Source organism: Pan troglodytes, chromosome 19 (assembly GCF_028858775.2).
Source record: "Pan troglodytes isolate AG18354 chromosome 19, NHGRI_mPanTro3-v2.0_pri, whole genome shotgun sequence".
NCBI classification, from domain to species: Eukaryota; Metazoa; Chordata; class Mammalia; order Primates; family Hominidae; genus Pan; species Pan troglodytes.
This window is the reverse complement of record NC_072417.2, coordinates 52852047-52874687: the sequence shown is the minus strand read 5'-3', so window position 1 is coordinate 52874687 and position 22641 is coordinate 52852047. Positions and strand designations below refer to the sequence as shown.

Here is a 22641-nt window from a genome sequence, read left to right as displayed (position 1 = left end):
TACAATCCTCAGTGAAATTCATATGTAACACTGTATCTGTGAAACAAGAACAGGATGCTATAAAAAATTTCAGGGAATAAAAAAGAAATCCTAGAAGTTAAAAATATGATAGCAAATATAATCAACGGAATTTTATTCAGTCTTAAAAAGGAAGGAAATTTTGACACATGCTATAACATGGATGAACCTTGAGGACATCATGCTAAGTGAAATATGCCAGACACAAAAGGACAAATACTGTATGATTCCGTTTATATGGGGTACCTAAAGTGGTTAAATTCATAGTGATACAAAGTAGAATGGCTGCTGCCAGAGGCTGGGGGAAGAGGGGAATGTCAGATTAGTGTTTAATGGGTATAGAATTTAAGTTTTGCAAAATGAAAACATTCTAGAGATTGGTTACACAATAATGAGAACATACTCAACGATACTGAACTGTACATTTAAAAATAGTTAAGATGGTAAATTTTATCCTATGTACATTTCACAATTAAAAAACAATTGAAATGATGCAAAAGCAAAAAAAAAAAAAGCAAAATTAAGCATTTAATAGAATTTGGAAGATTAAAGTTAGGGAAGCCTCCCAGAAAACAAAACTGTAATGCAAAGAGATAGAAATAGGGGGAAAAAGAATATGATAATTAGAGGGCCAGGCCAGGGGGATTTCCAGAAAAAGAAAACAGAGTAGAAGAAATTACCAATGAAATAATTCCAGAAAATAAAGTCATGAATTACATATTGAAAGGGTGCAGTGAGTGCCTAGCATGATAGAAAACACAAAACTTAAGCTATAGAGCAAGGCACATCGCCCTGAAATTTTAGAATCCTGGAGACAACCAGAACCTCCTATGAGCTTTTGCAGAGGAAAAAAAAAATCACAAACGACTGTAATCATTCTGTTCTTGCTGCAACACTGGCAAATAGAAGACAATGGAGCAATGCCCACAAAATTATGAATGAAAATAGTTTCTGACCTAAAATCTTATACCTAAAGAAACCATCAAGCATCAGAGTAAAACAAAGATGCGAGGTCATAAAATTTTACCATCTATGAACTCATTCTCAGGGAGATACTGAAGGGAAAAAAAAACAAAGGGAAAAAAAAATAGGATGTAGGATACAGAAGATCAAAAAAGAGAGAGGCAAAGAACTAACAGGGGCTCTGTGCACCAGGCATAGAGGGCAGCCATGATGGAAGAGGTCAGAGGCTCCAGAGAGATCTCCTCAGGATAACACAGCTGCAACCCCTGACCCTTGTGATGTGTGGGGATATCTCACGAAGAGTTGCGGTTGAATGAGTGTCATTTACATATAAAACTAAGCAAACAGACAAAAACAAGACAATTTTAAGTGTAAGGCAAGCAACAGGTTGTGTAAAAGAAAAAGCTGCAGCAGTGTATACTACTACATGGCTAATCTATGAATGACACTCACAGCATCTTAATGTGAACTCCAGATATGTACAACCATGAGAGAATGCAAAGACAGGAAGCATGGGGGGGTGGGAGTGAAAAAGAAAGAAACCCTCATCTTTCACAGTAGGAGATCAAAATACAACATCTAAAATGAAAAACTAGAAATAGCAGTTGATAAATGTGCTAGTCAGCAACGTAGAGGTAAATGACAAAAAAAAAATCAGCAAGGTGACTTGAAAATGCTTGACTCTGGGGAGCAGGAAGCAGAGCTCTCAGGCCGGGCTGACTGCTTTGCTCATCAGGATCTCTGCATACCTGATTGTGGGCATGCAGAGCTTTGATAAAAATAAAAACCAAAAGAAAACCAAAAAGAGCTATCACAAATTTTGAGGAAAAAAGATGAACATACAAATAGAAAAGCAAGCAAAGCAACTGTACTAGTAATTCACAGAAGAAAGATATAAATAACTAACAAGTTGATAAAAAGTGCTTCACCTTCATCTGCAATGAAAAATTAAAAGAAATGCCATTTTCTCCTCTTAGGCTGAAAAAGATCAAAAGAGTAGGTGTATCCAGTATTGGGAATGTATAATCTTGTACACTGTATAGAGAAGTGTAAACTAAATAACCTTAATGAAGGCAATTTGAGAATATATATTTAAATGGAAAGTGTAACACACCCTTTTGCAAAAACAAATTCACTTCTAGGAACTTACTTTACAAAAATTTGGCACTATTTCACAACTATTTAGCATAAGCATAAAAATGCATGGTAAGTGATATTCATCATCATGGCACACTTTTTTTTTTTCCCCAGAGACAGGGTCTCTCTCTGTTGCCCAGGCTGGAGTGCAGTGGTGTGATCATAGCTCACGGAGGCCTTGAACTTCTGGGCTCAAGTAAGTCTCTGTCTTCAGCCTCCTGAATAGCTGGAATCACAGGTGTACACCATCATAGCCGGCTAATTTTTTTTTTTTTTTTTGGGTAAAGACAGGGCCTTGCTATGTTGCCCAGGCTGGTGTTGAACTCCTGGTCTCAGCAGTCCTCCTGCCTTGGCCCCTCAAAGTGTTTGGATTACAGGCATGAGCTATCGTGTCTGTTCATAACACTGTTTTTTTTAAAAAAAATTAAGGTAAAATTAATGTATCACTTTCACCATTTTAAACCAGTTTAAAGTGTACAGTTCAGTGGCTTTTAGCACATTCCCAATGTTGTGCAAGAATCACCACTACCTAGTTCCAGAACATTTTCATCACCCAACAGAAAACCCTGTACCCACTAAGCAGCCACTCCAGTCCCTATTCCCCTCTCTCCTCAGCCTCTGGCAACCGCTCATCTGCTTTCTGTTTCTGTGAATTTGCCTATTCTGGATATTTTTCATAAATGGACTCATACAAGATGTAGATTTTGTACCCAGCTCTTTCACCTGGCAACACGTCTTCAGGGAACATTCATACTGCAGCCTGTGTCAGTGCCTTACTCCTTTTTAAGGCTCAATAAAAAGCCCGTGTTCAATGATCAGGGGAAGGACCCACAGGACGCAGCATGGAGTCATGGCCACGGCTATTCACAGATTTATTACTGCGAAAGGACACAAAGCCAGATCAGCAAAGGGAAAAGGCACAGGGCAGGAAGTCTCGAGGAAACCAGGCACGTGCTTCCAAGAATTCTCTCCAGCAGTCACGGACACGTTTAATTCCCCTGGCAACAAGCCATGACAACACGTGTGAAATGCTGCCAACCGGCCGGGCGCAGGGGCTCACGCCTGTAATCCCAGCACTTTGGGAGGCCGAGGCAGGCAGATCACCTGAGGTCGGGAGTTTGAGACCAGCTGGGTGTGGTGGCACATGCCTGTAATCCCAGCTACTCGGGAGACTGAGGCAGGAGAATCTTGAACCCGGGAGCGGAGGTTGTGGTGAGCCGAGATGGTGCCATTGCACTCCAGCCTGGGCAACAAGACTGAAACCCCATCTCAAAAAAAAAATGCTGCCAACCAGGGAAGCTCACTAGGGACTCAGCATCCAGCCCCTTCTGCCCAGCACATACTACATTCCAGACTCCCCAAAGGAAAGCTGCTGTTCAGCACATACCATGTGTTTGCACAAACAGTTTCAGCACCGTGAGCACCTCTCATCAGTTCTGGAAACAATGGGAACCCTCCTGTAATCCCAGTTCCCAGACGCCAGCCAAGGGCCAGCCTTGCAAGCAGCCTTGCTAAAGAGAGCCGTCCCAGGCCTACTGGGTTAAGTCTTTTTTGCACAGAGGCAAAAACATGGCTGCCAATAGCATCTGGGCTTTATATTTTAGAGTAATCTTTCTCAGTTTTATTTCCAAAATTCCCAAGGAATTGGGGATGTGCCCAGCTTAGACTTGTCAGGGCTGCTTCTTCGGTGTTTGTGCAGACTAAGGTGGGAGAATGTGTCCCTCCCCATCTGCTGTGCGAACAGTCTGACAGGTCTCTACACACTTTGATATTTTTGTTCAGAAAGCCACTTTTATTCCTTGAAGTTTCATACCTCTGGGCATGCACACACCACTGAGAGTGGGAGTGGGAGTGGGTGCCCCACAGCACACTGGCTCGTGAGAGAAAACCAACCAGAAACATGGCCACCGGGAGAGGACTGTGTCCCCCACAACATGGGAAAGCCTTGCATCTTTATTTTGCAAACAAACTCCACTGTTGTCACAGGTTGTAGGACAACACCTGTGCCACTGAAAATGTCTTCACAGACCACTGTGTCAGAAGCAGTACAGAAGCAGAGAAAGTGGGTAGAAAAGGCCACAATAGAGTGGAAGCCCACAGTGCCGCGCATCTGCTATTGAGACTCTATCATCCAAGTCAGGGAAAGGACCACTCTGATGGCAGTAAATAAATCAAAGGCTTTATGTTCTTTGAATTGTGCGTGTAGCCTTCAAGAGATCTGTCTCAAAAAAGAAAATAAGAAACAGAGCCCCAAGTGACCTGATATTTTAGAGGCTGCTTGCTATTGGCTAAGCAGATTTTAGTGCTTGTTTGTGGGAACTCAGAGACAGAACAACAGAAGTTGCCTGCAACATGGGTGTTCTTTCCAGATTCAAAGCAAAATTCAGTGTGGACACACAAAGACTGATTTTTTTTCTCCAAAAGAGAAGAAGATATAGGTCTGAGCTAACAGGTTAAAACCTGGTTCAAAGACGTCATCTGTCCCTTAACGATAGTGTAGGTATCGCTTGCTATCTGAATTCTTGCCATACAATTTCAAAAGTGGAACAGATACAGATACATTTTCAAGTAAATCCCTATCTAAACTCTTCTTTCTTTTGATCTGAAATGCAAGAACCAAACAGGAATTCAAGTAACAGTAAATACCGGTATATATTTTCGTCTAAAAGATACTTGCAAGTATCTTCATGCCACCCATGGAGGTGAAGGGTAGCTGTGCCTCATCATGCCTCCTGGGAGGTAACAGAGGACTCAGGAGAGACTTAGAGCTGAATTCCACATGTTCATCAGAGTGACTTCCAGCCCAAGATCCCCCAGCTGAGGGAAAGCAGAAGGCAAAGCAAACTGAGCATCCCTGGCCTGGCTGAGGTCTGAGGGCATCAGGACAGAGGAGGAGACAAAGGACCCGGTGGCACCACACACAACTTGCAGTTGTCAACCTCAAAACTCCAGAGCACCCACATGGCAATTTCTGGGCACGGCCAGGACCTCAGCACTAATGCTTTAGTGCTAGAAAGTCCCTGTTTCCTGCTGGCTGTCAGCCAGGGGGCCCTTCTCGGCTCCTTCTCACGTGCCCCCTCCCTCTTCAAACCACCAAGAACAATCAGAGTCCTTCTCATGCTTTGAATTTCCCCAACTTCTGCCACAAGCCAGAGCCATCACTTGTCTTCTACAGGGCTTTGTGATCAGTGGGCATATCCAGACCATCTCCCTGTGTCATATAAAGAGGAGGACATTCTACCATGGAGAGTCATGGGGGTTATCTTTAGAATTCTTCCTGTCACACCTACCCTCCCGACTTTCTGTCCCTTCAGAATTCTTACTGGAAATTACAAATGGAAATCTCTCCATCGTAACAGAAAACTAGGAGCTTAAACTAGACTTTCAGATGAAAGAAAGGGAGGGGTAGGAGTTATCTGAGTCAGGCCTGCCCTTGGCTTGGAAAACAGCCAACACACATCAGGAGTATGAAATTTGAGGACTGAGAGTAATTTAGAGGGCCTTTCCAGGAGTGACTTATTCCAAAAAGACACCAGTGTGTATGAGTTGAGCAGAATGTGTGGAAGGGCCTCCCAGGAGCGCCATTTTGAGCTTAGTGAACTGGGCCTCACTTCGTAGCGAGGGCAAACTCACATCCTTTCACTGGGTCTCAATCCTGGGCCACTCAAGATGTCAGGCAGTTGGCCCGGAGCTCGGCAGGTGGGTCTGGCTGCGATGCTCACTTCCCAGTGCTGCTGACCTGGGTCGACCACCGTGTGTCACTTCAGCTTCTATTGGCACAGTAACGACAGTAATGACCTCCTTACTCTGACCCTCCACACCTAGGCCTTGGTGGGAAATAAAGCTTCATGCAGACACCAAAGCCCTTCAAAAGAGGGGAGCAAGTGCTCAAATGTCATCTCCCTGACCACTGTGTATAAATTGTACCATTCACCCAATATTCCCAACCCTCCTTCCCTGCTTTATTTCTCTCCACAGCAATACAACCTTCAAATACCGTACATATGTTACCTTTTATTTCAGTTAACTGCCAGACCCCATGAGGATGTAAGTTCCATGAGAGCAGGGACTGTTGCCTGTTTCATTCACTGTGGAATCCCCAGGACCTACAATATTTTTTTTTTTTTTGAGACGGAGTCTTGCTCTGTCGCCCAGGCTGGAGTGCACTGGCATGATCTCAGCTCACTGCAAGCTCCGCCTCCCGGGTTCACGCCATTCCCCTACCTCAGCCTCCCAAGCAGCTGGGACCACAGGTGCGTGCCACCACGCCCGGCTAATTTTTTTGTATTTTTTAGTAGAGACGGGGTTTCACCATGTTAGCCAGGATGGTGTTGATCTCCCGACCTCGTGATCCACCCGCCTCGGCCTCCCAAAGTGCTGGGATTACAGGCGTGAGTCACCGCGCCCGGCCCCCAGCACCTACAATTTTACCCGGAGCTGAACAATATATGGAAGGAGGCTGAAAGAAACCAGCTATGACACAAATAAATGGAGAAACATTCCATGCTCATGGATTGGAAAAATCAGTATCATTCAAATGGCCATACTGCCCAAAGCACTTTACAGATTCAATGGTATTCCTATCAAACTACAAATGTCATTTTTCAAAGAATTAGAAAAAACTATTCTAAAATTCATATGGAACCAAAACAGAGTCTGAATAGCCAAAGCAATCTTAAGTAAGAAGATCAAAGCTGGAGACTCGCATTGCCTGAGTTCATGTTATATTCTAAGGCTACAGTAACCAAAACAGCATGGTACTGGTATAAAAACAGACACATACACCAATGGAACAAGTTAGAGTATCCAGAAATAGAGCTGCAAACCTATAATCATCTGATCTTTGACAAAAACAAGCAATGGGAAGAGAATTCCCTATTCAGCAAATGCTGCTGGGATGACTGGCTGACCATACGCAGAAGATAGAAACTAGACCTCTACCTGTCACTACATATAAAAATTAACTTAAAATGGATTACAGATTTAAATATAAGATTTCGAACTATAAAAATCCTAGAAGAAAACCTAGGAAATAACTTTTTCAACATTGGCCTTAGCAAAGAATTTTTGGCTAAGTCCCCAAAAGCAAGTGCAGCAAAATAAAAAATTGACAAGTGGAATCTAACTAAACTAAAGAGTTCCTTCACAGCAAAAGAAACTATCAACAGAGTTAACAGACAACCTATAGAATGGGAAGAAATATTCACAAACTATGCATCTAATATCCAGAATCTATAAGAACTTAAATCCACAAGCAAAAACCAAATAACCCCATTAAAAAATAGGCAAAGGAAATGAACAGTCACCTCTCAAAAGAAGACATATACACATTCAATAAACATGAAAACACGCTCAACATCCCTAATCTTCAAAGAAATACGAATCAAAACCACAATGAGATACCATCTAACACTAGCCAGGAGGCTATTATTAAAAAGCCAAAAAATAGCAGACGCTAGCGAGGCCACGGAGAAAAAGAAATGCTTATACACTGCTGGTGGGAATAAAATTAGTTCAGCCCCTGTGGAAAGCAGTTTGGAGATTTCTCAAAGTACTAAAAATAGAACATTTGACCCAGCAATCCCATGACTAGGTATATACCCAAAGAAAAATAAATCGTTCTACCACTCATATGTTCATTGCAGCACTGTTCACAGTAGAAAAAACATAAAATCAACCTAAGTACCCACCAACAGTGGGTTGGATAAAGAAAATGTGGTAAATATACACCATGGAAATATACAGCCATAAAAAAGAACAAAAATCATGTCCATATAAAAGAACAAAAACATGGATGCAGCTGGAGGCCACTATTCTAAGCAAACTAACGCAGGAACAGAAAACCAAATACCACATCTCACTTATAAGTGGGAGCTAAACGTTGAGTACATATGGATATAAAGGGCCAGGTGCAGTGGCCCTTTTTATGTATATGTATCCAGTGGCCCTTTATGTATATTACAGGTGTGAACCTGTAATCCCAGCACTTTGGGAGGTCGAGGTGGGCAGATCACCTGAGGTCAGGAGTTCGAGACCAGCCTAGCCAACATGGCGAAACCCTGTCTCTACTAAAAATACAAAAATTAGCCAGGTGTGGTGGGGTGCGCCTGTAGTCCCAGCTACTTGGGAGGCTAAGGCAGGAGAATTGCTAGAACCCGGGAGGTGGAGGTTGCAGTGACCTGAGATTGTGCCACTGCACTCCAGACTGGGTGACAGAGTGAGACTCTGTCTCAAAAAAAAAAAAAAAATTCCATCTCCAAAAAAAGCCACATGGATGGCAACAATAGATACTGGGGACTACTAGACAAGGGAGGAAGGGAAGAAGGCGTGAGTTGAAAACCTACCTACAGAGTACTATGCTTACTACCTGGGTGACAGGACCCATAACTCAAGCCTCAGCATCGAGCAATATACCCTTGTAACAAACCTGCCCACTCACCCCCTGAATCTATAACTAAAGCTGAAATAAAAATATATATATATGGAGGGATGTAACATAACCTTTCACGCTGTATTTTGATGAAATAAAAGGAAAGTTATTTTAAGTCAAGTACACATGGTTCCCGGTTTTCAAAAAGTTTTCACCAGTTATTTTTGGCTTCCTAATTCTGAGAGAACAAGACTATGAGGTGTCTCAAACAAACAGGTCTAGACATATTTTGTGAAGGGTAAATAAAGCAGACACATGGTCATATTTCTAATTTTACAGAGATTTCATGATGAATGAAAAGTACTACAGGCAAAATGAGTTTTGGGTTTCATCAAACGTAAAATGTTTTGAAAACGAATCCAAAATGTTCACACACACACACACAAAAATCACTCCAGCAGGAAATAGTGTTCTTGTGATCCTGACTGGAAACATCTTATTGTCTGTCTCTTCCCTGCATTACAACAAGGTTACATCACAGAAGGCCACTCCTTCTGAAAACGTGAATTGTCTTTTCATATGCACTCTGGCAGCTGCCTTGGTCCATTTCTGTCAGGTGGGGGACAGCACAGGCAGCATCAGTGGAGTCATTCTTGAATGACAGCTCTTTTTAAATGTTTTCTTCAATTTCCCATTACCATTCCTATTTTCTTTACGCTAAACCTCCTGCAGGCAGCCGCCTCCCTCTGACTTCTTATTCTTTTTTTTTCTTTCTGCTTCTTGATATTTATTTTCTTTTAATATATTTTTATTATACTTTAAGTTCTATGGTACATGTGCACAATGTGCAGGTTTGTTACATATGTATATATGTGCCATGTTGGTGTGCTGCACCCATTAACTCATCATTTACATTAGGTATATCTCCTAACGCTATCCTTCCCCCCTCCCCCCACCCCACAACAGGCCCCCGTGTGTGATGTTCCCCTTCCTGTGTCCAAGTGTTCACATTGTTCAACTGCCATGAAGGAAGGCCCCTTGGTTACAGCCTCCCCAGCCCATCAGCCACGCTGCCAAGGACACAGGAAAGAAGAAGAAGCCATAGCTATTGGTTCTTATGGCTTCTTATTCTTTCCCGTGTCCTCGGCAGCGTGGCTGATGGGCTGGGGGAGGCTGTAACCAAGAGGCCTTCCTTCATGGCATGGTCCATCCTTGAAACAGGGCAGAGGCAGAGTGGACAGGGTAGCAGGAAGAACAAACAAGGGTCTGAGGCGAGTTTATACTTTGGGAGCCTCTATTATTGGTCAGTAGCATGACAGGTTTTTCTTTTCTTTTTTCTTTTTTCTGACCCACACTGCACTACAGTGGTGCTATCTCAGCTCACTGCAGCCTCAAACTCCTGGGCGCAAACAATCCTGCCCCCTCGGCCTCTCAAAGTGCTGCGATTCTTTTTCTTTTTTAACATAAAGTGAAAAGAAGGTAATGGCAAAGATACAGGATACACATACTCTGGGTAGATTCTGGTTTTAAGACATCTGACTGCTGACATGACAGAGACTCCCAGCCCTGCTAATTTACTATCTGGGATGGATCTTGGCTGAGGCTGGGTTTTTCTTGCTAGCTTCTTTCATTTTCCATCCCCACCTCCCTCAAAAGCTTCAGCCTGGGAAGGGAGTATTATGGTGCTGGAATCTTCCGAAATTTTAGCAAAATATTGTAAGAATGCAGTAGGAACTGCCAATTTTAAAGAGGGTATCTATTTGCATATGAAAAGGTGTTCAGCCTCCCCAGCCAACAGGAAAATGCAAACCAAAACCACAGTGAGACAGTACTACACATTACCCACATGACCTTGAGTAAAAAGACTGACAATACCAAGTGTTGATGAGAATGCAGAGAAATAAATCTCTCATAAATTGCTGGAGAGACATAAATTATACAATTACTTCAGTCATCTGTTTGGCACTATCCACTAGATTGTATGCATACCCTATGGCCCAGGAATTCCATTCTTAAGCATGTATCCAGCAGGAATGAGCACATATGTTTTTCAGGAAATACGCATAAGAACATAACAGCGCTATTCATAATAGCTCCAAACTAGAAATGACTCAACTCTCCATCAATAATCGAATAGATAAATAATGGTATAATCCTACAATGGGTTACTAAATGGTGAAGAAAATGAACAAATTACAGCTATATGCAACAATGAGGATAAATCTCACTGACTCAATACCGTGTAAAAAAAGCTAGCTGCAAATATTACATAGTTTTTTATTCCATTTGTAATAAAATTCAAATGCAAGCAATACTAACATAGTACTTAGGAATGCATACTTTTGTAAAAATCTGGAAGGAGAATTGAGGACAATGGTTATCTTAGGGAGTACTGAGGGCTATGATGGGAAAGTCATAGGAAGGGTCTGTGGGAGCTGGTGATGCTCCTCTTCTGGATGGGAGTGGTGACTGCATGACTTTTCACTTCCTCACAGTTCAAGAAATTATGATTTATATTTTGTGCATTTTATCTTTGTGTATTTCACAAGAAAAAAACTTAAACTTACATCAGGTATTACGTCCCTTTTCTGATTTTCACAGAAAACGATACTGTCCTAGAAAACAAAAACTCTTAAACTAAACGCAAACAATTCTCAAAGCAATAGAAACAAAATGTTTGGAGAAGTTTTGGAGGCCCAACTACATAGGACCTTTATGCGAATTAGGCAAAGCACTCTTCTTCAGGAGGGTAATTCAGCAAAAGCTGTCTTCTTGGGTGGAGGCATCACTGCTCGGGGAGCTTGTGTCTGCTTTTTTTTTTTTTTTTTTTTTTTTGAGACAGAGTCTTGCTCTGTCGCCCAGCCTGGAGTGCAGTGGCGCGATCTTGGCTCACTGCAAGCTTCGCCTCCCGGGTTCACGCCATTCTCCTGCCTCAGCCTCCCAAGTAGCTGTGACTACAGGCGCCCGCCACCACGCCCGGCTAATTTTTTGTATTTTTAGTAGAGATGGGGTTTCACTGTGTTAGCCAGGATGGTCTCGATCTCCTGACCTCGTGATCTGCCCACCTCGGCCTCCCAAAGTGCTAGGATTACAGGCGTGAGCCACTGGAGCTTGTGTCTTCTTCTGAGACAGCAGGGACAGGACTTGGCTTCAGCTCATCCCCACTATAGCATTCTTTCATGCATTCCCACTGATCACAAAACCCACACCACTACTTCACTGACATACCTGCTTAACAGTCATGCAAAGAAAATAGCCATACTGTTTTTCCGCACTCTCATAATGTTTAAAAGAATAAAAGAATGTTTAATTCTTTTACTTAAATAATTCCAGAAACTGGCCCTAGGAAATCCAACATATCCAACCAAAGTTGCGAATGTCCTCATCTCAGGGAGGAATGCTAAACAACTGATTTACAGCCTTGCTGCCACCAACCAGAACACTAGGTGGCCCATGACTCAAGACAACCGTCGCCAGCAGGTAAACTGACCCACATCCCCTACCCCTCATATGCTCTACCCAGCCCAGCCCACATTCTCTATGTTGATATCAATTCCTGCACTTTGCTTAATAAAAAAATCCCTACCAGCTCATTTCAAGGAGTCAGCCAGAGAATCCTTGCTCTCCCGTGCTTCCTCCCTCATGCCTGAGGGATAAGGGCATAAGCTCCAATAAAGCCTTGTTGAGAAAACTCTTTTGGCCTCACGACAATTTCTATCGCGTTGACAGCCCAAGAACCTGTGGCCAGTAACACTCTGACCAAAGAAAAAGGTCCCCTTCCCTCAGGAGGTGCAGCTCTGCGTGCAGCCATACATTTGGTGGGTGGAGTGCAGACTGTTTTTCAGTTGCATTTGCCTCTGTCACGGTGCCTTTGGGCAGTGCACAAATATCAAACACTCCCTGGCAGCCCTGCCTAGGAGAATAGAAAGATGATAATTACATGCATATTGGCCCACCAAGCACAGGCACACAAGGAACATGTATTGGCACAGGACTACTACTGCCCAGGGGCAGCTGGAAGTTGGCTGATGTTGTCCCTTACCGCATAACCTTGTGTCTTCTTCTGGCACCATTTCAGTAGAGCATTGCGCTTGGAACCACCGTATTCCCGGGCCAAGGCCGCCAGAGGGTCTTTTCTTTCCACACTGGTTAGAAAGAAGAGCACATGGTAAGGAGAAGATGCTAATACTTAGAATTCTCAAATACACAAGAAATAAATACCTACTTTAGAAAAGCAAAAGTCTAGTTTATCCAGCAAGACTCTAAAGAAACAGCCGAATTAGTCACATTACTGTTTTGTGATATCTCACAGTATAAAATAAAAATTAAATTGTGCTTCCTGACTATCATAAATTTGGGGAGAGTTTTGTTACATTTTGTTTTCAAATCCATTTGTTGCTCATCCATCTAGTCTTTCATTTGTTTACTTAAGTACAGTATCATTTGAATTAAAGATATGTAAACAAAACACACCCTACATGTTTCAAGACTAAACCAGTACCTAAATAACATGTAAAAGGTAGATTGGCTGGGTGCAGTGGCCCACATCTATAATCCCAGAACTTTACGAGCCAAGGCAAGAAGATCTCTTGAGCCCAAGAGTTCAAGACCAGCCTGGGCAACATAGCGAGACCCCATCTTTAAAAAAATAAAAAATAAAAAAATTAGCTGGGCATGGTGGTGTGCATCTGTAATCCCAGCTACTCAGGAGGCTGAGAAGGGAGGATTGCTTGAGGCCAGGAGTTCAGGGTTGTAGTGCACTATGACTGTGCCACTTCACTACAGCCCGGGCAACAGAGCAAGACCCCATCTCCAAAAAATAAAATAAAATAAATTTTAAAGGTGCATTGGAAGGGCATATTAAAAACACCAAATATCTTGCCATTGTTTATCTCAATAACATAAGTGTAAAATTGAAATAAGAATTTTACTAATTTAACTTTTCATTAAAAAAGGTAAAATATCAATAGCATATTCATATACATATAGCCTTTTTGTATGCATTTCTGGCATAAAGAAAACGGCAACTTCAGAACAGCACTAATTCTGGTCCTTAAAACCTCTTTTGATTATTTAAATCTCTTGCACATAAACAGGACAATATGTAGTATCTGGGGCTTCACATTAAACTTCTGAAACACATGACTTCATCTATTTGGGTCCAAATATATGCTATACCCAAAGGTGTAACAAGACCTGAATTTATTCAGACTTTTATAAATCCTTCTATAATACCCATATTTGTGATTATAAGATTTATTAAAAAGCGATTACTCCTAAACTAGCCAATTTTGTATATTAATCCATCTACTCACTCGTAAGTTTTACTAAGTGAAATGCTATGTGTGTTGCACAATGCAAGGGGCTGGAAGAGATACCAAAATGTAAGTTGAACTTTTACTGTCAACTAAATTATAGCATAAATGGAGACAATGGCATGTACTGTGCAACAGTGTTCCACACTACAAAGCAGTACAAAAACTAAACACCCAAAAAAGTGTAAGACGCCAAAGTCAGAGAAGGGATATGTCAATGTGCCAGGTGTTAGGTACAACTTCATGAAAGGTTTGACCTTGAAGGAGAAGCAATATTTGGAGTATGAAAGGAGAAAAGAAAATCGATTCAGGCTAGAACCTTATACATAAAGACTTGCAATCAGACATGGTCATGTTCTATTACAAAGGCAGAAACTAAAACAGGCTCAGGTGGAGGGAGGAACAGGGCCATTCTGGCAGGTGGGTGGGGTGGTGCTAAGTCGTGGGGCATCTAGAAGACCAGGATGAGGAGTGCAGATGACAGAGTCATGTGAGATTTCTGCAAGGTCTGCAGCAGAATGTGCTCAGTGCATCAGAAAATTAACCAACACAGAGAAGCAGGGAAGTCACAAGGGGAGAGGAAGCAGCTGAAAGAGGTTTGCTGTGGCCTGGGCGACCAGGGGCACTGGAAAGGGAGGAGGTGACAGAGGTGTGGGAACAAAGACAAGCTCTTAGTGACCACCCTGCTGGTCTTGCCATCCTCTCCCTCTGCCAACCCCTCCTTTACATCCCTGTGACAGTCCTTCTTAAACACTGATTTCAAAATGCCTCTCCAATCCTTATATACCACTGTTTTCTGATGAATCCTCCTTAAAATGCAGGTCCAATCTCACTGTACAACCTCAAAATCCGAAACAAAATCCCACAAACTTGGTGGTACTCCAGTGCTTTACCAAAATAATGCACAAACCTCTTCCTTAGCAATGAAGACTACTTACAATATGCCCTCCAGATGGAATGTCCTAGTCACTTATCCATCCACCCAACAAATACTGACAGAGAGCTTGTTATGCATATGTACAGCAGAGTCCCGGCTCTCAGGAAGCCCACAGACTAGTTCAGACACATGACACTACCCACATTCCCTGATCACTATTCCACAGCGTGCTTGTAATGGTACCTTTAGAGCCCTTGGCAGAAATACCACTTCTCTCTAGACTTCTTGATCCAACTAACAACCTCTCAAGACTTTGCTTATGCAGTATTGTTTTTTACAGCCCTTAATTCCATTTTGTGCACTACTACTATCCACTGTCCTCCTTTTAGACTCACCAAGGGCAGGCACAGTGTCTTAGTCATTTTCATGCAGGAAATATTTGTAGAAGTAAATTGGCCACGGGGACAAAACGGAAGGAAGAATAAAAGGTGATTAGCCCGATGTTTTTCTGATTTCTTATTGTTTGAAACACGATACCTGAGTTTGCTTTGTGGTTTCCATGCCCGGGTGGAAGCACTCAGCAGTCTTGTGTCCCCAAAGCCCAGAGACGGGGGTCTGCTCAGTGACTCTAGTGAGGGACTCTTGCGGAGGTGGGGGTCCGGCTTCAGGGTCTCAGTCCTTCCCTTTAGAATATCTGTGGGAACAACCACATAATCACTCATTCCCAAAGAAGCAGCTCTTGACTGCCATCATACTTCATTCTCAAATACAATACAGTTCTCATTTTATCCTCAAGTGCAAACATATATATAGTTTCTGAAGTAATAAAAATGCAATAGGGATGTGGATTCTACAGGCAGGACCACTACATCATTTATAGCATTTAGCACCAAATCAACCTCCTGTTCAAAAATCACTGTGAATTTCAAGATGATGTCATCAGAGCATTACACCAAGCATGTGTCCTTCTAAGGGCCTTGTGCAAGTGCCAACGAAGCCAGCCCTGTCCCCAGGTAGTATCTTTTGTTTTAACTGACAGACATCTGAGAGAGAGTGGCAGGAAAATGCCTCAAGTGATGATCAGATCACAGGCAGCAATAAACAAGAAGCTGGGAACCAAGAAGAACTACTTGACAAGAGAAAAGGCCATTCTAGCCATAGGGCCTGGCTTGCTAAACAAGAAGTAGAAATCACTCTTTCAAGGCTCCTTTCTGCTGTCATATTAGTCTGAGTCAAAAAACAGGTAATGAAATGAACTGAATCCTCCAGATGATACTTGTTTTTCTTTTTCTCTTCTAGAGACAGGGTCTTGCTGTGTTGCCCAGGCTGGATTTGGACTTGACCTCCTAATGATCCTCTGTCTCAGCCTCCCAAGTAGCTGGGACTACAGGAAAGTGCACCACCATGTCTAGCCAGACTATATTTCTCAAAGGACCATAAAAGTGAGGAACAGGAGACATCTTTCGAGATTGTCTAGTTTATATTTATAGAGGAAACTGGAGCTCAGAGAACTAAGTGCCTTGTTCAAAGCTACAGAGCAGACCAGGGACCAGGATGAGCCCACAGTTGCCGCCCATGACCTGTGAATAGTCACAGAAGAAAATAATCCTTCTACAGCTCACTGCCACCAATTAGGGGCAGTAAAGTTGGGAGTGAGGCTAGTCAGCTCTAAATAGCAGAGAAAAATAGTATTTACATCCAAGGGAACAACAAGAACAGCACATTAATCTTTGGTTTCTGCAGCTTCCAATGACCTCAGTGTTGACAAGCAATTCCTGGGGATTGCTAGAAGCAAGTAATTGTCACTGTAATCCTTTGCTGTAATAACAGTAAATATAATCATCCAAGCAGACAGGTGCCTGGTGGGGGCTAAGTAGGGAGGGCTGTCAATGAGGTATTAACTGCAGAGCAATAAGCTATTGTGGTCTCAAGTTCAGTATGTACCGTGTCAACTAAAAGAATGGTTTTGGCCGGGTGCAGTGGCTCATGCCTGTAATCCCAGCACTTTGGGAGGCCGAGGTGGGTGGATTACGAGGTCAGGAGATCGAGACCATCCTGGCTAACACGGTGAAACCTCATCTCTACTAAAAATACAAAAAATTAGCCGGGCATGGTGGCAGGCGCCTGTAGTCCCAGCTACTCGGGAGGCTGAGGCAGGAGAATGGTGTGAACCTGGGAGGCAGAGATTGCAGTGAGCCGAGCTCACGCCACTGCACTCCAGCCTGGGTGACAGAGCGAGACTGCATCTCAAAAAAAAAAAAAAAGGTTTCTTGGCCAGGCATGATGGCTCATAACTGTAATCCCAGCGCTTTGGGAGGCCACGGCAAGAGGATTGCTTGAGGCCAGGAGTTCAAGACCAGCCTGGGCAACTTAGTGAGACCCTGTCTCTATGCCCCCACAAAATTTTTTTAATTAGCCAGGCATGGTGACATGCACCTCTAGTCCCAGCCACTTGAAGGCTGAAGCAGGAGGATCATTTGAGGCCAGATGTTTGAGGCTGTAGTGAGCTATGATAATGCCACTGCACTCCTGCCTGTGTGACAGCAAGACTCTCTCAAAGAAAACCAGAAAGAATGGTGTCTCTACACAATAGAAAACTTTAAGGCTAGTGGAACAGAGAGAAGAACAAATATTATCTACCAAAGGCTTACCTAGTACACTTAAAAACGGTTGATATGGTAAATTTTATATTATGTGTCTTTTACCACAATTTTTCAAAAACCCCACACCTAGCACTATGCGTGTCATCAAATTATTCCCTCTTTTGTGCTACACAGCAAGAACGGAGACGGTGAGCCAAGTGGGCTTCCTGCTGTGCTCTGGTCTCCTCCACTCCCCTCCTAGTATGGGACACTCAGGCCTGGTCTCCTGGAGCATGTACTCTCTCATTTCTCTACCTCCACTGAACTCTGTCTGTTTGTTCTTACACTCTTGACTTTACACTGGCCTTTGGTCTTCATTTCCTTCTGCTGGGAAGTCACTATCATGACTTGCAGTCCCACGTAAACGTTCACCACTTTAGAAAGCTATTACTCGAGCAATCACCAGCCTCAGCACCAAGAGGCACATGGTAGAAAGAATCAGGAGACTTCCTGGCCCCACAGCCATCCAAAATCGCTGTAGCCTTTATAAGTCACTCAATTTCTGTAGGGCTTGAATCTCTCCCATGTAAAATTCGAGGAATGGGCTCAGATCATCTTCAAATTCTCAATTGTCAGTGTTTACCCAACTCTAAAATCCTTATTTAATTCCATGAAAAAGCAAAGAAGATTCAGAGGGGAAAGTTCTCTCATAGAAACAACTATTTTAAGAACAAGCCTGATTGTGTTTGACCAAGATCTAAAGGAAGTACAGCTGTAGAAATTTTATTTTATGCTTAGAAACAAAAGGATTTCTGTCCATGTGACCCAGACTTTTGGCTTTCTATCCTTTCTACAGGGACCAGTAAACAGTCCATTCAGTGTTCTTTTTGCCTTTTTAATTTCCTAACAGTCACCACATAGACACATACATAGGTTCTAAGCCCCGTATTCTGGACAACCTTAACTTCCCACTAGACTCGAGCACTGTTGTCCTTTTAGTTCTGGGCAGGCGAACTGGGTCAGCAGGGAACAGCAGGTGAGATGTGCACAGTAAACACTTCCAAAGTGCTTGCCACACACCCAGCATGTTCAAGGCGCTTTAATGTGCTAACTCAATCCTTGATACAATCCTAGGAAGTGGACCGGATTATTTCCGTTTTAGAGATGAGGAGACTAAAGCACAGAGAAGTGGGGTGATGGGGCCAAAGCCAGGCTGAGCAGCAGTACTGAGACTCAAGCCCACGTGTCCCTTCTTGAGGGCTGCTTCACATCAGCCTGTGACACAGGAAATATGGCGCAACGCAAATGTGATGGATGGGGACTGCTGAATGCAACCTCCACTTTACAACCAGGATTGGAGTTAAAACAAAACAAAACAAATACATACATACACACACACACACACACACACACACACACACACACACACACACACACACACGGTGTAACAACAGGAAGAGGACTGCACCAAAAGACAAACACCTTTAAAGGGGCAAATTTTAAGAATTGCAGAAGTAGCAGACAAATTCAAAATCAAGTAAGATTTTTTCCCTTAGTTACTTTTTAAAGATTAGAAAATATGCTCTTGAGATTCAGTTAAAAAACAATATGCCAGGCACAGTGGCTCACACCTATAATCCCAGCACTGTGGGAGGCCAAGGCAGGAGGATCACTTGAGACCAGGAGTTTGAGACCAGCCTGGGAAACAAAGCAAGACCATGTCTCTAAAAAAAGGAAAAGACAAAAAAAATTGGGCCTGTCTCCCCAGCACAAGGGCACTGAGAAGTGCAGCTGGCAGGAGACAGTTTTTCCTTTTGTCAGCTGCACTGTTGCATCTAACATTCATGATATGTACATTATTCGGGGTTGAAATCACTTGCAAGAAATGCCACTGATTATTTTTCTAAGCTCAGTTTCATGCAGAGAAATGAAGAAAAGTTAACTGCACGGAAAGATAAGTCAAAAGTTCTTTATGTTGACATAATTTACCTGAGAGGGGAAGGTCAGGAAGGTCCAAGCGTTGAGTCACCCCTCTGCTGGCTGGCCGCACACTGCTGTAAGTCGAATGCCTCTGTAAAAACCAGGGGGACACCAGCACGGTGAGCTCATAACATCAAGAATAGCACAAACACAGATGTGTGTGTGCATGCGTGTGTGTGCAACAGTTCTTAAACACAGTGGAATAACCAGGGGAGTTTTTAATTAACTCATTTATTTGAATAGGTAATACATGCAATAGACACTATCCTCAAAAGCAATGAAAAGGGCAAATAATGAAGAGAAAGTCTCCTTTTCCTTCCCATCTCCCAGTTCTTCTCTCCAAGGGCAATCATTATTAATTGGCTTTGTGAATATCTTTCCTGGAATGTTCTATGTATATTCAAGGATGTGTGTCTAAGTATTCTATTTTTAATGGTTAATAGGTATATGAAAAGATGCTCAACATCACTAATCATCAGGGAAATGCAAACCAAAACCACAGTGACACGCCACCTCACATTTATTAGGAAGACCATCATCAAAAAAAAAAACTGAAAAAGAACAAGTATTGGTGAGGAGGTAGAGAAAATGAAACTCCTGTGTACTGTTAGTAGGAATGTACAATGGTGCAGCCATTACGGAGAACAGTATGGAGGTTCCTCAAAAAATTAGAAATAGTACTACCAAATGATCCAGCAACACCACTTCTAGGTATTTATCCAAGAAAATTGAAAACAGGATCTCAAAGAGATACTTGCACTCTCTTGCTCATTGCAGCATAATTCACAACAGCCAAGACGTGGAAGCAACCCCAGTGTCCACCACCAGATGAATGGACGAAGAAAATGTGGTATAGAATATACAATGGAATATTATTCAGCCTTAAAAAAGAAGGAAATCCTGTCCCATGCTACAACATAAATGAGTCTTGGAGACATTATGCTAAGTCAAATACACCAGTCACTGAAGGACAAGAGCGGCATAACTCTATGTACGTGAGGAATCTAAAGTAGTCAAAATCACAGAAGCAGACAGTGGAGTGGTGGCTCCCAGAGGCCTCAGGGAGGGGAAGTGGGGAATTGTTCCGTGGATACAGAGTTTCAGTCAGGCAAGATAAAAAAGTTCTAGAGGACAGAAAGATGGCAACAAGAGACACTGGGGAGTGCTAGAGGAGGGGGAAGCAAGCACTGAAAACCTGTTGGGTACTATGCTCACTACTTGGGTGATGGGATCAATCATACCCCAAACCTCAGCATCCCACAATATATCCATGTAACAAATCTGTACACGTACACCCTGAATGTGAAATAAAATTAAAAATTAAAAAAAAAATTTTTCTAGAGACCTGCCATACAATATTGTGCTTCTAGTTAACAATACTTAAAAATTTGTTAATAGAGTAGATTTCATGGTGTATTTTTTTTACTGCCATTTAAAAAAGCATTTCAGAATGCAAGTAAGCATGATATTATTCAAGGAAAAACCTTGAAAAACACCCTCTGTTTTTCTAAAAACACAACTGTTATCATAGCATTACATTGTTTTGTACACCATTTTGCTTCTTTCACTTACTGTATCTTAGAAGTCATTCTATACCCACCATCACCCACCATCTTGGCAGCTTCCTCTGAGAAGTGCCACAAGAGGCCAAGTAAGTGGCTCTGGGGACAGATGGCACCACCCACCTGTGAGACTCTGGGTTACTTAATTTTCTGTGCCTTATTTTCTTTATTTATAAAATGGCAACAATACTAAAGGTACTTACCTCAAAGGGTTATGGGAGGATTAAATGAGTTAAATCCAGTTAGAACAATCAAAACACAGCCCAGCAGATAGTAAGCATTCAGTAGATCTTAGCTATTTTCATTACCATAATTTATTTTACTGATTCTCTATTGATATTGATGTTGATATTGATATTAGGAACAATGCTGCAATGAACAACCTGGTACATCTGCCTGTGCAGGGCCATTCTGAGGCTTTCCAGAACATTATTTTCTCTTAGAGGCTCTACTTCATAGCATATTAAACACAATTCCATGTATCCACATCCCACAAAAATATAATGGTCGTGGTATACAGTTTTCAAAAGTAGTTTTAAATCTTGCTTTTGAAGTTGGCTGAACAAAAGTGACAATATGGGGCATTCCTATCCCATTCACAATCCTGTGGGAAAGCATCCGATATTTCACCATTAAGTATGATGTTTGCTGTAGATATATAATACAGACCCTTTATCAGATTAAAGACTTTCCCTTCTATTCCTAGTTTTCTAAGAATTTCCATCAAGAAAGATATTAATCTTTATCGACTACATTTTCCTGCCACCACCTACTAAGATGACCATATGCTTTTTTTTTTTTTTTTTTTTTTTTTTTTTTTTTTTTGAGATAGAGTCTTACTCTGTCGCCCAGGAGTGGAATGACAATAATCTCAGTGACTGCAACCTCCGCCTCCTGGATTTAAGCCATTCTTGTGCCTCAGCCTCCCAAGTAGCTGGGGGTTACAGGCGTGCACCACCACGCCCAGCTGATTTTTGTATTTTTAGTAGAGATGGGGTTTCGCCATGGTGACCAGAGTGGTCTTGAACTCCTGGCCTCCAGTGATCCACCTACCTTGGCCTCCCAAAGTGCTGGGATTACAGGCATAAGCCATTGTACCCGGCCGACCATATTCTTTTTATACCTTTGTTAATGTGGTGAATTACTCTGGTTGGCTTCAATAGTTAAAACCACCTTCCATTCCTGGAATAAACCCAACATGACATGATCTTTTTCATGTGTCTCTGAATAAGGTTTTCCAAGATTTTGTTCAGGATTTTTGCAAAGAGGTTCGTGAGAAAGACCTTTTAATTTTCTTGTCTATTAATGTTCTTGCAACTATTAGGGATCAAAGCTATGCTGACCTCTTTCCTAGTCTCTGAATTTACGTAAGATTGACATTATTTCTTCCTTAAATGTTTGGGAGGTTTCATGGTGAAGCCATAAGGCCCTGGCATTTCTTTTAAGGAAAAGATATAAATTATAGGTGATTGAGATTTTCTACTACTCTCTCCTATGTAAGTTTAGCACGTTACATTTTTCTAAGATTTTGACCATTTCATCAATATTTTCTAATTTATAGCACAAAGTAGTAATATATAATATTCTCTTACTATTGCTTTAATAATTATGAAATCTTTAGTGATGTACCCATTTACAAATTCCTGATACAGGTAATTTTGCATTAGCTTTTCTTGTCAGATGTTTTGAATTTTAATAGTCTTTTAAAAGAACAAACTCCATGCAGAACTCCTTTAAATAGTCTTCACTGCAAGTATCCTAGGAAAAAACATCTGGTTTTGTTGGACTGAAAGCATCTTTCTTTTGTGTTCACCTTTGAAGGGTATTTTCACCAGGT

General features: G+C 42.1%; 1 protein-coding gene across 17 annotated transcripts in view; it reads right to left on the bottom strand.

The window, feature by feature from the left end:
- Positions 1 to 22641, bottom strand: part of SPECC1 (sperm antigen with calponin homology and coiled-coil domains 1) — a 310582-nt gene that overhangs the window by 45903 nt on the left and 242038 nt on the right. For all 17 annotated transcript variants that reach the window (XR_010152990.1, XR_010152991.1, XM_016930818.3 and 14 more), the window contains 3 exons: positions 19252 to 19333; positions 15218 to 15374; positions 12531 to 12633 (listed from right to left, as the gene is read on the bottom strand). Coding sequence is in view for 15 of the 17 variants with exons in the window: in XM_016930818.3 (XP_016786307.1) it covers positions 12531 to 12633; positions 15218 to 15374; positions 19252 to 19333 (342 nt within the window). In the remaining 2 variants the exon portion in view is untranslated. The remainder of the gene's footprint in view (positions 1 to 12530; positions 12634 to 15217; positions 15375 to 19251; positions 19334 to 22641) is intronic.